The 14,227-nt window shown below is 42.3% G+C and overlaps 1 protein-coding gene across 5 annotated transcripts in view; it reads right to left on the bottom strand.

Annotated features, from left to right (window-relative positions):
* The window catches only part of LOC146074941 (uncharacterized), a 104,880-nt gene that overhangs the window by 15,530 nt on the left and 75,123 nt on the right, over positions 1-14,227 (bottom strand). For 4 of the 5 annotated variants that reach the window (XM_083183677.1, XM_083183678.1, XM_083183679.1 and 1 more), the window contains 10 exons: positions 11,132-11,181; positions 10,564-10,672; positions 10,226-10,267; positions 9,547-9,678; positions 8,830-8,903; positions 8,400-8,484; positions 7,954-8,116; positions 6,602-6,684; positions 3,223-3,321; positions 547-654 (listed from right to left, as the gene is read on the bottom strand). In XM_083183677.1, the coding sequence (XP_083039803.1) occupies positions 547-654; positions 3,223-3,321; positions 6,602-6,684; positions 7,954-8,116; positions 8,400-8,484; positions 8,830-8,903; positions 9,547-9,678; positions 10,226-10,267; positions 10,564-10,672; positions 11,132-11,181 (945 nt within the window). Of the gene's footprint in view, positions 1-546; positions 655-3,222; positions 3,322-5,862; positions 5,929-6,601; positions 6,685-7,953; positions 8,117-8,399; positions 8,485-8,829; positions 8,904-9,546; positions 9,679-10,225; positions 10,268-10,563; positions 10,673-11,131; positions 11,182-14,227 lie in introns of those variants that run through there. The other variant, XM_083183680.1, reaches the window with a different exon arrangement.

The raw sequence follows: 14,227 nt of genomic DNA, 5'->3' as shown, positions 1-14,227 counted from the left end.
AAGCCTATGGCAAAATCGCGGGCATCGCGTCGGTCACGTCGGGGCCAATGTTAATGGTCGCGACCGACGCGATGCCCGCGATTTTCCCTTTGCCGGCAAAATGGACCTGATTTAAAAGGAAATCGGGTCCATCGCGGGCATTGTGTACCTTAACTTAAAGGTACATGATGCCCGCGATTGTGGCCGTGCTAGGAAACAAGTACCATGTATTCTTTTTTATAGGTGGCCGCCTATGTCTGTTCATTTATTTTTATAAAATAAATTGCATAGTATTGTATTTAAAATTAAAACAGTCTCCATTTATTCTGATCATGCGTATCCATTCATGGTGCAAGAAGGTAACTCCCATTTATTAGCGCATCCTTCCATTGCCTTTGGGAATTAAGTTAACTTTTTTTTTACCTTACAATAATGGTACTAGATCATTCCCACACTGAACAGTTTCAAAGTAGCAACATTAGAAACATAGTGGGCGTAGTTCTCAGCTGAGCATTTCTTTCACTCTGGGTCAAATGAGGTGAATTGTGATGTGCATATGTATATTACTTTCACTAATCTGGATTTCACCATCCAGTCTTCTGCTGGCTTCTCCTCCTTTGGTATTTTCTTGTAGGCTGTAGCCAAGGTCTCTTTCTCTTTGAACAATCCCTTCAGCTGCAGAACAGGACATAAAACAGATAACGTTATGTACAGTAGTGTTCAAAGTTAAAGGTCCATTTTATAACAGAGGGGGTTTCACTACATCATATTCCTTTCTTTTTGCACTTCAAAATCAAATATGGATGAGAATAAAAATAATACACTATAAAAATAATACACTACTGCTGCGCTGTGTAGCGAGTCCCATAGTCAAGGTGGGTCAGATCATTTTAATAATTTCAGTGCCAATGCTGCTGTGAGAGATGCAAAATATACACTAAATATGCCAGCATCGCACACAGGGACTTTTTTTGGGGCGCAATATGTAACTATACTTCCATTAATAGACTTCACATCATTTGCCTAAAATAACTAAAGTGACTTATATTCCTCGACTACGACCCTGGCACTTTTAGCGGATATTTTGCACATCTCTCACAGTAGCGTTGGCACTCAAAGGGTTAAGGAAGGCCTCTGGCCTGGAACACGGAGGCATTATGTATGTTTAGCTCCCAGTGATGAGTAGTTCCTTCAACACTGAATTTACCTTCTATCCCGCAGCTGCAGGGAGGCGCTAGGAAACTGACTTCAAATGTACCACATTACATATCATCCCCAAATGAGGGACCACTTTTTCCTATACCCATCTGGTACAATGGTATGGTGATGACAATGTTAGATGTTTACAGGAAATGTAGAGAAAAGGGATTTCTGCTTTCGTACATATTGGGTCTTCTAATAGTGTCATATAGCACTTATTATAGTGAATTTGAGATTTACCACCTCTTTATACATCTCTCCCATATGATATTTGACATATAAATGCTTTTTTTCACTCTCCGATATTTCATACATCTACCTTTGTGCTGAGATTTGGAATGTGCTTGACATAAGGGTGAAAGCAAATCTTACCAGGCACAGTCCCCTTCTCTCACTTCATCGACGCATTTCACCACCTTAGCCACAGTCAGCGGCTTCCTCAGGAGGTGAGGAAGCCGCTGACTGTGACTAAGGCAGTGAAACGCGTAGATATAGTGAGAGAAGGGGACTGTGCCTAGCAACCTAAGAACCAGCTGAAAAACTCCCAGACAAATTTGAATTTGAGACTGTAACAGCGGTCGGTGCAGTGTGCTAGAAGCCTGGAACCGGAGCCCTCACCTCATCTTTGAAAAATACTTGTCCCCTATTATGTGCATATAGGTGGGGACTGTTTATTTACTAACCGGTTCAATACCTTGATGAAAATGCATGCATCTACTAACTTTGCCTAATCATCAGGAAGCCTGGGAATATTGCATTAACCCTTAAATGTTTGTTTGTCTTGTCTGTGTTGCCGGCTATGTTATATGAACATTTTAATAAATTAATATTTTATTATTCTACACAGCGCTGTTCCAATCTTTTTTTCTCTCTATGGGGTGTGTAAGTAATTCACTGTGGTGTTAATATTCTGGCTGAATCCCAGGGTGTCCCACCGCAAGCCTGCATGTGGGCAACCACAGTGGGGAGTGCTGTCTGTATAGTGTGCAGTCACCTGTGCCTCAGCACTGTGCTGCACTTTTCAAGGAGGTAGTGAAGAGGGGGTTCACTGTGCGGAGTGTATTCGCAGCCCTTACTACAAGGGCTATGGGATCTAAGCACTTGTGGACACAGAATCAAAATACATATCATATGAAAAATAAAAAAATATCAGTGTGCTGATCTGCCTGCGCACCGCTAGCCGGCGCGCGCTTTGCAGATTAGCTTCATCAGGGCATCTTTTGGTGCACCTAAACAAAAGGACATTACTTCCTCTGATATTCTCCTGCAACACCCGGCTCCTGCCACAAAAAGCGTCCAGGGGCAGCCAGTATCTCCAGGGATGCTGGGTACACCCCCTGATTTACGTAAAAGAGATCCCTTTATTTTAGTCTGTGCCCGCTTTTTGGATAACCATGCCTCCGGCGTATGGGGAGTAGTGCACAAGGCTAGTCTTTGCTCATAATTGCATCAATGAGCCTTGGGCACCCATGACCCTGTTGCTGGTTACCCAGTTGTCATTCCTTGGACTGCTATTGGTAAGTACTGCATACCAGGAACAAATAGCAAATCCAACTCTAAACAGCATCAATCAAAGAGAGACTACTAGCAGAAAACAGCACATCACAGACTCACTGACAGCAGCGCAGTACCACCTCACAGACAGAGTATTAACACCTCAAAGCATTCAGTTCAGCACCACCTCAGATACAGCATTGTGTCACCGCTTCACTGACAGCAGCCCGTCCCTGCCTCACTGACAGCAGCCCGTCCCTGCCTCACTGACAGCAGCCCGTCCCTGCCTCTGACAGCAAAACCTCACTGACAGCAGAGCATCACTTACTCATTGACAGCAACACATCCCTGCCTCCCTGAGAGCAGCCCATCCCTGCCTCTCTGACAGTAGAACATTACTGCTTCACTGACAGCAGCCCATCCCTGCTTCACTGACAACAGCCCATCCTTGTCTGCTTCTTTTTTAAGAATTACCTATGAAAACGTTCTCACCTCTAGGATTCCAACATGTAACGTTAACATGGAAATGTAATTTGTGTAAATGCTTACCTGTTCAGTTACCATCTTGTGCTGCTCTTTAAGAGTTTCATTGTCTACTTGCAGAACTTGAGCCACTTGTTCATTTACTCTAGCCTGCTTCCCGAAGTCCTACATTAACATTAGATTAAACAGATTAGACTACAGGAAACTATAACTGTCATTTACAAAACGTTTTGCGATATTATGCAGTATTATAGATGCTGTTATATTTTCAAACTAAGATTCTCAATGACTATCGGCATGCACAACATTTCTTCTAATCATGGGAGGAGGTTGGTGTGCCAGTGGTTTTTGTTGAATGAAATCAACTCAGGCCCCATAAGCAAAAAAGCATAGAATTAAATTTTGGGGTAAATTTACTAAGATCAAATGGGTAAGAATGCACCCATTCAATCTGAATTATGGCTGGATCAGCCGTTCGGCTGATTTACTAACAGCACAATTCATCTGATTTGCTGTTTTTACGAATAGCAACGTCACACAATCTCAGGTGTAAGAATTAGTTTACCATCGATAGAACTTGGCCGTATATATTGTCATATGGCGGTCGGCTCATTTACTAACATTCCGTACTGCTGAATTCAGCTATAAATTCAGCAGAAAACACTAATGGAAAATAGACCTCATTTTCCATTTGTATTTAGCTGAAGCCTGTACTGATCAGTCTGACCCATGCAGGCTTCTCTGTGTAAAAAAATATTAATTAAATACTTTAAAAAAAAAAAGTTGTGGGGTCCTCTCCCAATAGTATAACCAGCCCGGGCTCTTTGAGACAGTGCTGATTGCAGAAATGCAGGGGACAAACTGATTATAAGTCCCCCTTTATTTCTATAACCAGCACTGGGCTCTTGGACCAGTCCTGGCTAAAAAGAATATGGGGTACAAAAAAATAGGGGTCCCCCAAATCTATATAATCAGCACCAGGCTCCAACACCCAGCGTTATTATGCCGCAGCTGGGGGGTGCCGTGAATCGTGGGAGGGCGCGGGGGTCCGGGGTGTGTGTGTGCTGGCAGGGGGGGGGGGGGGGTGTTGCGGGCAGACCTGTCGCTCACCTGGTGGCTGTGGAGTAATGGTGGTTGGTGGGCATGTACTGTAGCCCTGGCTGGGCAGGGGGAAGTGATGTCAAGGGGGTGGTGGTGTGTAGAACACTGGTCTTTTCCCTAGGGGGGCGGGTTTGTGTATCCCGCTGGGCGGGAACGTTATATAGACAGGGGATGAGTGACAGATCTGGCTAAATATATAAAAGATGTGTGTGTGTGTGTGTGTGTATATATATATATATACATATATATATATATATATACACAGCAGGTAGTAGGTCCGGCACTCACGTTTTGTAAGAGAAATGCTGCGGTGCATTCCCAGGAAACAAACAAGGACTTGCTCCAATATAGGTGTGTGAAGGAGGCGGCACTCGTCAGTCTTCATTCAAGATAGTAAAAAAGCCGGTACTTATGTATTATCTGGGCTCCCATGTTAAATGCACCCCATTTTTTCATACCCCTACTATCCAACTACGCATGGAGTTGATTTTATATAGTGTGGCGAGCGCAGCGAGCCACCGTGCCCGAAGCGTGGCGAGCGCAGCGAGCCCCGCGAGGGGACGCGGTCTCATAAGAAAAACGGGAGCCCAGATATTACATAAGTACCAAAAAGCCTTTATTATCCGACGGCGTTTCGGAACTTAATCCGTATTCATGGACATACCATGTCCATGAATACGGATTAAGTTCCGAAACGCCGTCGGATAATAAAGGCTTTTTTACTATCTAGAAAGAAGACTGACGAGTGCCGCCTCCTTCACACACCTATATATATATATATATATATATATATATATATATATATATATATATATATATATATATATATATATCTACACAATAGCGCCCAGCACTCCACGGAGTATAACCTTCAGTAGTTACCCGGTGCCTTCCTCACAGGACCCTTGGGACCCAGTATGCAGACGATAACGATCAGGCGGCACTCACGGAATTTTAGTGAATTTCAAATGAGGTTTATTTCTCCTACATGTTTCGGGCTACTGCCCGTCCTTCCCTGAGGACGGGCAGTAGCCCGAAACATGTAGGAGAAATAAACCTCATTTGAAATTCACTAAAATTCCGTGAGTGCCGCCTGATCGTTATCGTCTATATATATATATATATATATATATATATATATATATATATATATGTACATACACACACACACACACACACACACACACAAAGTCCACAATCAAGCGGCACTCGGAGACTGTTTAAAGTGTCAACATGTTTGTGGTTTAATTGACAAGATTGGAGCAAGGTAAAGAAACGATGAACCCCCCTGTTAGTGGGGGCAAAGAGTCATCAATGATCATATCTTTGCTCCCGTGATGCTTTCATGTTTGGTATTGGCATTGATTCCTATGTTTGCATTCCAGATTATGCGGACAGCCTTGATCACATGCCCATAGGTCCTACTATTGGGAATACTGAGGATATCACAGTATAAATTATAGGCATGATTCATGTCTATTATACTTGGTATGTATTTATATTCCTTTTATGAATGAGACCACTGAGTAATTGAAACTACAGTCTCATTGACCCTTTTGTACCCTTTTGAATCTACCTCTGAGGAAGTCTTAGGACAAAACGTGTTGGTGATCAAGTTGATTAGCCACCTCTGCTTGAATCATTGTCACAATTCTGAAATTTCATCTGCAACTGTAAATTGGATGTATCAAGAAGAAAGTGACCTTTTTATGGATATTTTTTCTATCTGCAAAAATTGTGATTAAAAACATTGTAGTTTTAATTTGTATTATTTTATGGTTAAAATTGTCACCTCATTTTTATACAAAACCCAGCCAATAAGCTTTACCTCCATTTACTGTGTAATATAGATGCCAGAAGTGTTCGTGGACATGTATGTTTGGAAACTAGCTAGCCTGGCAAACCTGAAGGATTTGAAGAGGAAGTGCAGTCAGAGGCATACATAGATATTCGTGGGCCCCATAGCAAAAGTTTGTAAGGGCCCCCTATTTAGCAACTGATGGTGATAAATGTATGTAAAACATATTACTAGACAGCAAAGATGGGCCCCCTTCAGCTCTGGGCCCCATAGCACCTATGGTAGTTATGCCCTTTTGCACAGTGATCTGTTAATATGCTTAAAAATCAGCGTGCAACACACATATGGAGATAGTTTACTGGAGGAGTGGTAGAGTAATGGTAAATGGCAAGAAGAAGTGGTACAACATGATGTAGAGCTGTATTGCAAAAACATCCAGACAAAACATAAGGCACAGTTCAAAAATACCTATGAGCATGAGCATCAAACTCACTGCCATAAATAACTTTGCTTGCGCTTATTAAAGTGGCAGCTAGGAGCACTTACCCTTAGAATGTCTTGCAGCTGGTAAAGGGAGGCAAGAGTTTGACTCTTCTCTTCCTGTAATTCCACGTTGCGTTCTTGACATCCTGCTTAAAAACAAGTAATTTTATAGAGCGGGTTCCGAGCCATGCATATATGTTGAAGCTGGTATGCGAGTGGGAGCCATAGGAAAACACATAGGGGGAATTTATTTAGAGACCATTACAGACTATTTACAGTAATTATCGAAATTTCTTAACGTGCTTAAACAAATGTGAAAAAAATCCCCAATAACTAGAAAGTTAATTGGTACTGCAACCTGTTAACACAGGAATCTGTATACTTTTTATGTACTCTGTATGCTAGCAGCACATTAATTTAACAGGCAATAAACATGATCTCGGGTGAAAAAAAAGAATCGTAATTGAATCGCTACGGCGGTAAAATCCTAAAGTTATATCAGTTATTTACCCTGGTTTAACTTAACATGGGCAAATTAATTTCCCTAATAGCCTATATTCTAAACAGGCCTGTAAAGTTTACTATTATTATGCCAATCAGTAAACTAAGTCAACTGAGTCAAAGGATTGTCCATGATTAAGGAATAAACCTACATTTAATATTTGTATGTATTAGTGGGGACACTTCTATAGATACATTTATATTTGTATTACTTATACAGAATGTACTTTTCACTAATCAGACATTCTAAAGACTGATGCCACCATATAAATTAAGGTAGCGTAGTGCAAAACATTTTTGCAACATTTGCATTGAGTGTATATATTTATCTTTTCAGCATTGTACAATGTCACTATTAGACAACAACATCTATATAATTCTTCACAAATATTAAATATATAATTTCAGGTATTGGTTTTCCCCTAATGGTCCCAAATGCATGGACCAACCATACATATATAGGGGAAATAATGATGAATAAGATCGGAATGGTCGAATACCCTGAGGGAGTGGGGACCAGGGTTGTCCCCAGTACCTCAGGGCGGTAGGCACCGGGCTGATTGCAGTGTTAAAAATAGAATAAACTATTATTTATTGTTGTGGAACTACAAGTACCAGAAAGCCTGCACTGCATGCTGGCACTTGGAGAACCACAACTCCGACCATGCGGGGTATTAAAGTGTCCTCTGGTACTTGTAGTTCAATAATGCAAATATTTTGAAAAAATCAGACACACATAATAAAAGTACAACTTACATACCTATAGGGTCCACCTCAGGTCAGTCCCCTTGTCCAGTAGTATCCGTTTGGGTTTCCCCCTTGGAGTCCCCCAATCGTATACACTTTTGGAGAGTACCTCTGTGGGCAGCACATGTAGCAAGTTATAGGAGGAATAGTTTGTTAGAATGTCGCACCTTTGATGGCCTTCTCCAGTTGCAGCAGGAAGACCTCACAACGAGTACATTTATGGGTGTTAGCCGCAGTTTCAGCTCCCTTTGGACTCCAACGCCCACTCAGTGCACCTTGCCCCACTTTGTGGGATGGAATGCTCTCGTTCTTCTCCTGCATCTCGGCTAGCTGGAGAATCCAGAAGCATAAAGATTAATATGATGGACTATAACCAGTTCTGTTTTTTATTTATGTATTTATTTATATATCTATGCATGTTATCATTAACAATTGCAAAGTAAAAAATTCCAAAATTTGAGGACCAACTCATTCAATAAACTTGTTTGTATTCTTTAACGCAATTAAGTTTACCGGAAGGGCAACTTTTTAAAGCCCAGCAGTATGTTCAGTAGAAGGGACAGTGATGTGTAATATGCAGCCACAATACAGGATAATTGAAATCCCTAATTACCCTTAACTCCAGGGATGACCTCTCAATATTCATCTCGGTCTTCTCCATTTCTCTAATTTTCTGGAGATGCCTCATTGCCTGTTCCCTGCACAAGGAGCAAAGAAGAACAGCTAATATATGATCCTAAGCGAATACATTATTTTAGCATTCCGTTACCATATACAATTTCACAACTGAACATTATTTTTGACCAATCCTGTGCCCAGAAACAAAAGGTCCCTAGTTCTTAGCTGTAACAGTTCCTGTCAGTGACTAATACCAGTTTGGCAGAGGAGCAGTAAAGTGTATCAAGTGTCCTTAGATCTTTTCAAACACACTTTTTCCTGTGTAAACTCAAGGCAACCTTTCCAAAATATTAGGTATAATTGCTGTTGATAAACAGCATCAGGTTATATAGTTATTATCAATGAACAAAACATGAATAACCTACTTCTCTTCCACTTGTTTCTGCAGCGAGGACACCAATTGTTCCAGTTTGACCTTCTCAGTGCTGCATTCTGTGTACTACGTAAAGAGATAAAGAGAATTACATGTGCATTATTACACTATATAAATTCACGTATATCTGTCACAAATAATGGTCAATACAATTAGCCGCGAGTGCATAACTATAACATAACATGGATAACTAATTAAGGCTCCAAGGCAGAGGATCACATTACAGTGGATACATTTGTGGCCATATTAATTAATATATGTTTGATTATTTTATAATTATTGGATGGTCTTAATAAATGTATATCTGTTCGGATTTTATTCGTTGTTTATAGCTCAGCTTTTAATACAGTAGTTCCATCATCATTCGTGAGCAAACTTTTTAACGTTGGTTTAAGTGGGTCTATGTGTAGATGGATCTTGGACTTCTTATCCAATAGGCCACAGGTTGTTAGGATGAAGGACCAGGCATCCGGTGAATTGATAGTTAACACAGGGGTCCCTCAGGGATGTGTACTGAGCCCCCTGTTGTGTTCCCTGTTCACCCATGATTGCTCCTCAAGCTCTAAATCTGTTCAAATTGTTAAATTTGCAGATTATATTACTATATTGAGTCTTATTGTTAATGATGTCTAGCATGTGTTGCCCATGTATCCTTTCCCAAACTATGTCAGCCATGATACATTTGTAGTTAAGTTCCCCTGGTCTATACCTGGCCCCGCGCAGACTCCAATTCCTGATACTGCTCTTCCAACTCTGTGTCCTTGGTCTTCAGCATGTCCCAGACCTTCTGCAGCTCCTCCCTGACCAGCATCAATTCAGAGTCTACTTCCTCCAGGGAAACCTGAGTACAACACATCCAGACCCCAGTAAGAATACCTAATTAATACCACAACTGTGCAAAGCAAGACATTGGCCTGTATTGAATGCAGCCGGTGAGGGGGTTAAACGGCGGGTATCACAGAAAACATGCAATCCTAGCTGTTAAACCCCTGTGCAAACCGCTCACTCTGTTCAATGTTCTGGGGGAATGCTCCTGTCAGATGACAGTGAGGAATCCCCCAAACAGAGAGGCTTGCGGCTAATGCAGAGAGCCCACTGCATTTAGCTGGGAGTCTCGTTGTTTCTGCGGCTGCATACGCCGAGGGGGAATCGGCGTATGCAGGGGGTCAGTTGAACACTGACAGGGCGGGCGGTGACAGCGAGCAGGCAGCACCGCTCGCTGTCACAGCTCACCCCCGGCATTGAATACACCCCTCTGTCCAAGAGAACTAGTATCATGAGACCAAACACTGATCATTGATGAACATCCTGTTGGTGGCCTCTTTATCATTACCTATAATAGACATAGCAGGTTACAGTACATATATATTGTTTTAGCAGATGCTCACCTTGATATCGCCAGGCTTCTTACGGCCCATGTCTTCTAGTTCCTGATACAGACACAAAACAGATGTTTAGGGGACGTATATTTTATAGTCAATCAGTGAGATGGGTGTAAGCCATGGCAGCAGAGTCTACACAGAGTAATGCTCTGGATAGGATAGGATATTCCTAACCTGTGAAATATAATTACTTACTGTGGAAATAAAGCAGATAACATAAAGCTTGAGGATTAGATGCAGAGTACACCCCACAGAAACAGATGGAGTGAGGTTTATTGTCAGTTTCCAGCAAAGTACATGCAATCACTGTCAGAGCAGTGTGGGGATGGGTTACAACTACTTACCTCTTTTAGGGTAATTATCAATTCATCTTTCTGTTTCTTTGCTTCTCGCTCCGTTTCCAGCTGCTGTTTTAGATTATGTATTTCAGACCCAACATCATCCAAACTCAACCTGAAATATGGTCAATATTTACTATCAAGTCAACAGACATCATCTCATTTTGAAAGATTCTATGTTACGTCCCCTACACATCACAGAGCCTCATATATAATGCAGTTTCTACTATTGAGACCCTTTTTGGCATCAAAAATACAATGCAGAGCTCATCTCAGAAGCCTAGTGTGCAATGTAAGGAATGATGTCCCCTAAAAATGTAGGTTTCATAAGATCTTATCTACAGTCTGGAGAACGCCCTTTCCATCAATGCTAGAGTTTGTGCAGCCAGCTGCTGGGTATGGGTCAGGAACACTACACAAGCCTTTCTACCACCCAGTAGAGCACTATATTATGGTGGTAGAAAAAGGGCGGTGTGTCTCTTGCATTTGTATTTATGGTCATGGGACTTGTCCAATCTTTAATTTGTGAAAGCACAACTTATTGCACAGTCCTACATATAACAATTTTACAAACCTCTCTGACTGAACCATGGGGCTATGGATTTCCTTGTCACCAAAGCAATCCTGAAACAACATATAGTATACAAGGGTTATGACTATACTTAAGTTGTCCAGAGACTCCATTCAATAACCACATAGATTTACATAAAGTTGGGACATGCATATACTGTACACATGATCATATATATATATATTCTATTTTGAATATATATATATATATATATATATATATATATATATATATATATATATATATACTTTGACTATTCACTTTAATTGCCCAGTTTTCTATATGCCTATTTAAGAGGTTAAAGAGAAAATATAAAACTATGCAATCAAAACCATAAACCCTATTATTCCCAATTGGGAAAATTCCTACATACAATCTCCAAAGAAGCCTTATATTTTGTATCTTCCTTTGCATTTTTTCAATCCTTTTACAGACATATCCATCTATTTCTGCAAAGGAAATCCATATATTACACTAGATGTCACCAAAGTTGCCTGGCTTTTTCTTCATTTCCTCCATTTTCCTCCTGTGTCTGTGTTCCTCACTTGCTCTCCTTGGTAATCTCCCACTGTCTCTCTTTCTCCCTCAACTCTCCCCCCCTGATGACAATATCGATTAGATATTGAAACGTTGTTGTTTCCAATAAAGCTATTTTGATACTCTGAAGACTTTGGCTGGAGTGCTGCACACCACGATTATATATATATATATATATAAATATATATATACACACACACACATATCCAGGGGTTAAAGTGAGCCAGAACTGGGCGAAACTGCATTCCATCAGTTCCATTTTGGAGGTGGAACCATTCCACCTCCGTCCGGTCAAATTGCCCCGCTCATTATATTTAAAATTTGACTTGTGTGATCAGGGATCATAAATCTCAAATGGCCTCTTTGATGTGTGATCGCGGCGGTGGGACAGAGCAGGAGAGCAGCCTCGGATGGGGACCAAAGTGCGACGAAGCAGCGACCGTCAGCACCTGCGGCACAGGAGTCCTGAGGCACAAGAGAGCGGCCGGAGAGCAGCAGTAGCTGACCATGAAACAGGAGAGCTGGGAGGCCAGGGACCCGCGGATCATGGTAAGAATGGGACCCACCTCCTCTCCTCCCACCTGTCACCTTACTCCCCTCTCGCTGCCTTCACCTCACCACCTCATCCCCTCTCACTCCCTTCAAATCACCCCCTCGTCCCCTCACCCTATTCCGTCCCCCTGTCAGCTTGCTCCCCATTACCTCCAGCCCTCTGGCCCCCCCCATCTCCCCCCGTCAGCTCACCCCTTTCTCCCATGATCTCAACCCCTCCTTCCCCATGTTACCTCACCACCTCTTGCCCCTCATCACCTCACCCCCTCTCATCCACTGTCAGCTCACCCCTCGTCCCCCTTCACCTCACCCCATCCAGTCCCCGTCAGCTCGACCCCCTGTCACCTCAACCCCTCCTTCCCCCCAGTCACCTCACCCCCTCTTGGATGGCACTGAGCATGTAACCCTGGCTGGCACAGAGCATGTAACCCTGGCTGGCACAGAGCATGTAATCCTGGCTGGCACAGAGCATTTAACCCTGGCTGGCACTGAGCATGTAACCCTGGCTGGCACTGAGCATGTAACCCTGGCTGGCACTGAGCATGTATCCCTGGCTGGCGCTGAGCATGTATCCCTGGCTGGCGCTGAGCATGTAACCCTGGCTGGCACTGAGCATGTAACCCTGGCTGGCACTGAACATGTAACCCTGGCTGGCACTGAGCATGTAACCCTGGCTGGCACTGAACATGTAACCCTGGCTGGCACTGAGCATGTAACCCTGGCTGGCACTGAGCATGTATCCCTGGCTGGCACTGAGCATGTATCCCTGGCTGGCACTGAGCATGTATCCCTGGCTGGCGCTGAGCATGTAACCCTGGCTGGCACTGAGCATGTAACCCCTGACAAAGAGATGTGGCATAATATGTAATAGGCATTACCGTGAGTGGCATATTGTTTAATGGGCATTACGATGTGTGACATGATGTGTAATGGGCATAACGTTGTGCATAATCCCTTGTCCCACAAAGCCATGCCCTAAATTTTTGAGCCGCGCCTTCGAATAGTGATGGAAGGCGGGTATATTTTTACAATGTTCTGAGCTATATGTTTTAAAACCCCATGAGAATTGTATTGGCTCTAATGAAAACCTTTTGATTTTGGACAGAAAGGGTTGGATGGTAAAAGACAGGGAGGGTTCTCCATCCATTTAGGCCGGGTCTTTGGTCTATTAGCATCCCACAAGTCTAATTAGAGCCTTCAGCTGTTGGGAGTCTCTGGGAGAGAAACCCGCTTGGAAATACAGGGAGCTGTACCTGGCAAAAACTGGGTGATTTGTTTTCTTAGTTAGGAGTTTAGTTCGCACCAGTTGGCAAGAAGTTTATTTTGTTGTTTATTTTCTGTTTCTGCACAATAAAACTGTCTGAGGACAGTTGCACCAAAACCCCCATCTCTCAGCTGCTGCAAATTGCCAAATAACCCACAAGATGGTACCTGTTCCCCTGACACGGTTTCATATTCTTGCTATCCGCTAAGCAGCCATATTCACAGCAGCAAAATCATGATCCAAGTAGCAGCACTCCTGGCAACAAACTTCACATCACAATCAGCAACATTTCAGGGCCATTATTTTTAGCACTTTTTGGCAGGTTTATATATATATTCTGTGCTTGGATCTTCATGATTATACATCCGGTTCTCTCAATTGATTTTTGATGGTACACGGATTTCTGAGTTGTAAGTACCCTTATCTTAACTTCAAAAGTAGAGAATCTCTTCAGACAGTCTCTGGTTTTAATTGAATCAATTATTTTTGTTGATCAGCGACATATCTATCTTTTGTAAAGCCTACTATTTGGGAATTCAGTTTCCCCTATTTTCAAATTGTATGAAATTCTACCAATCAAGAAGTGCAAATTTATCTTGCCATACTCAATGTTTCCAATGCCCCTGATGAAGTCACTTCGTTGACGAAACGCGTTGGAACTGCATCTTCATTGGAAAGATCGAAAAAATTCCTGTTAAATCAGTCATTTTATATTGTGATTGTTCTATCTTATATGTCATATAGCC

This window comes from Crinia signifera, chromosome 4 (assembly GCF_055691185.1).
Source record: "Crinia signifera chromosome 4, ASM5569118v1, whole genome shotgun sequence".
NCBI classification, from domain to species: Eukaryota; Metazoa; Chordata; class Amphibia; order Anura; family Myobatrachidae; genus Crinia; species Crinia signifera.
This window is presented reverse-complemented; position numbering and strand designations above follow the sequence as displayed.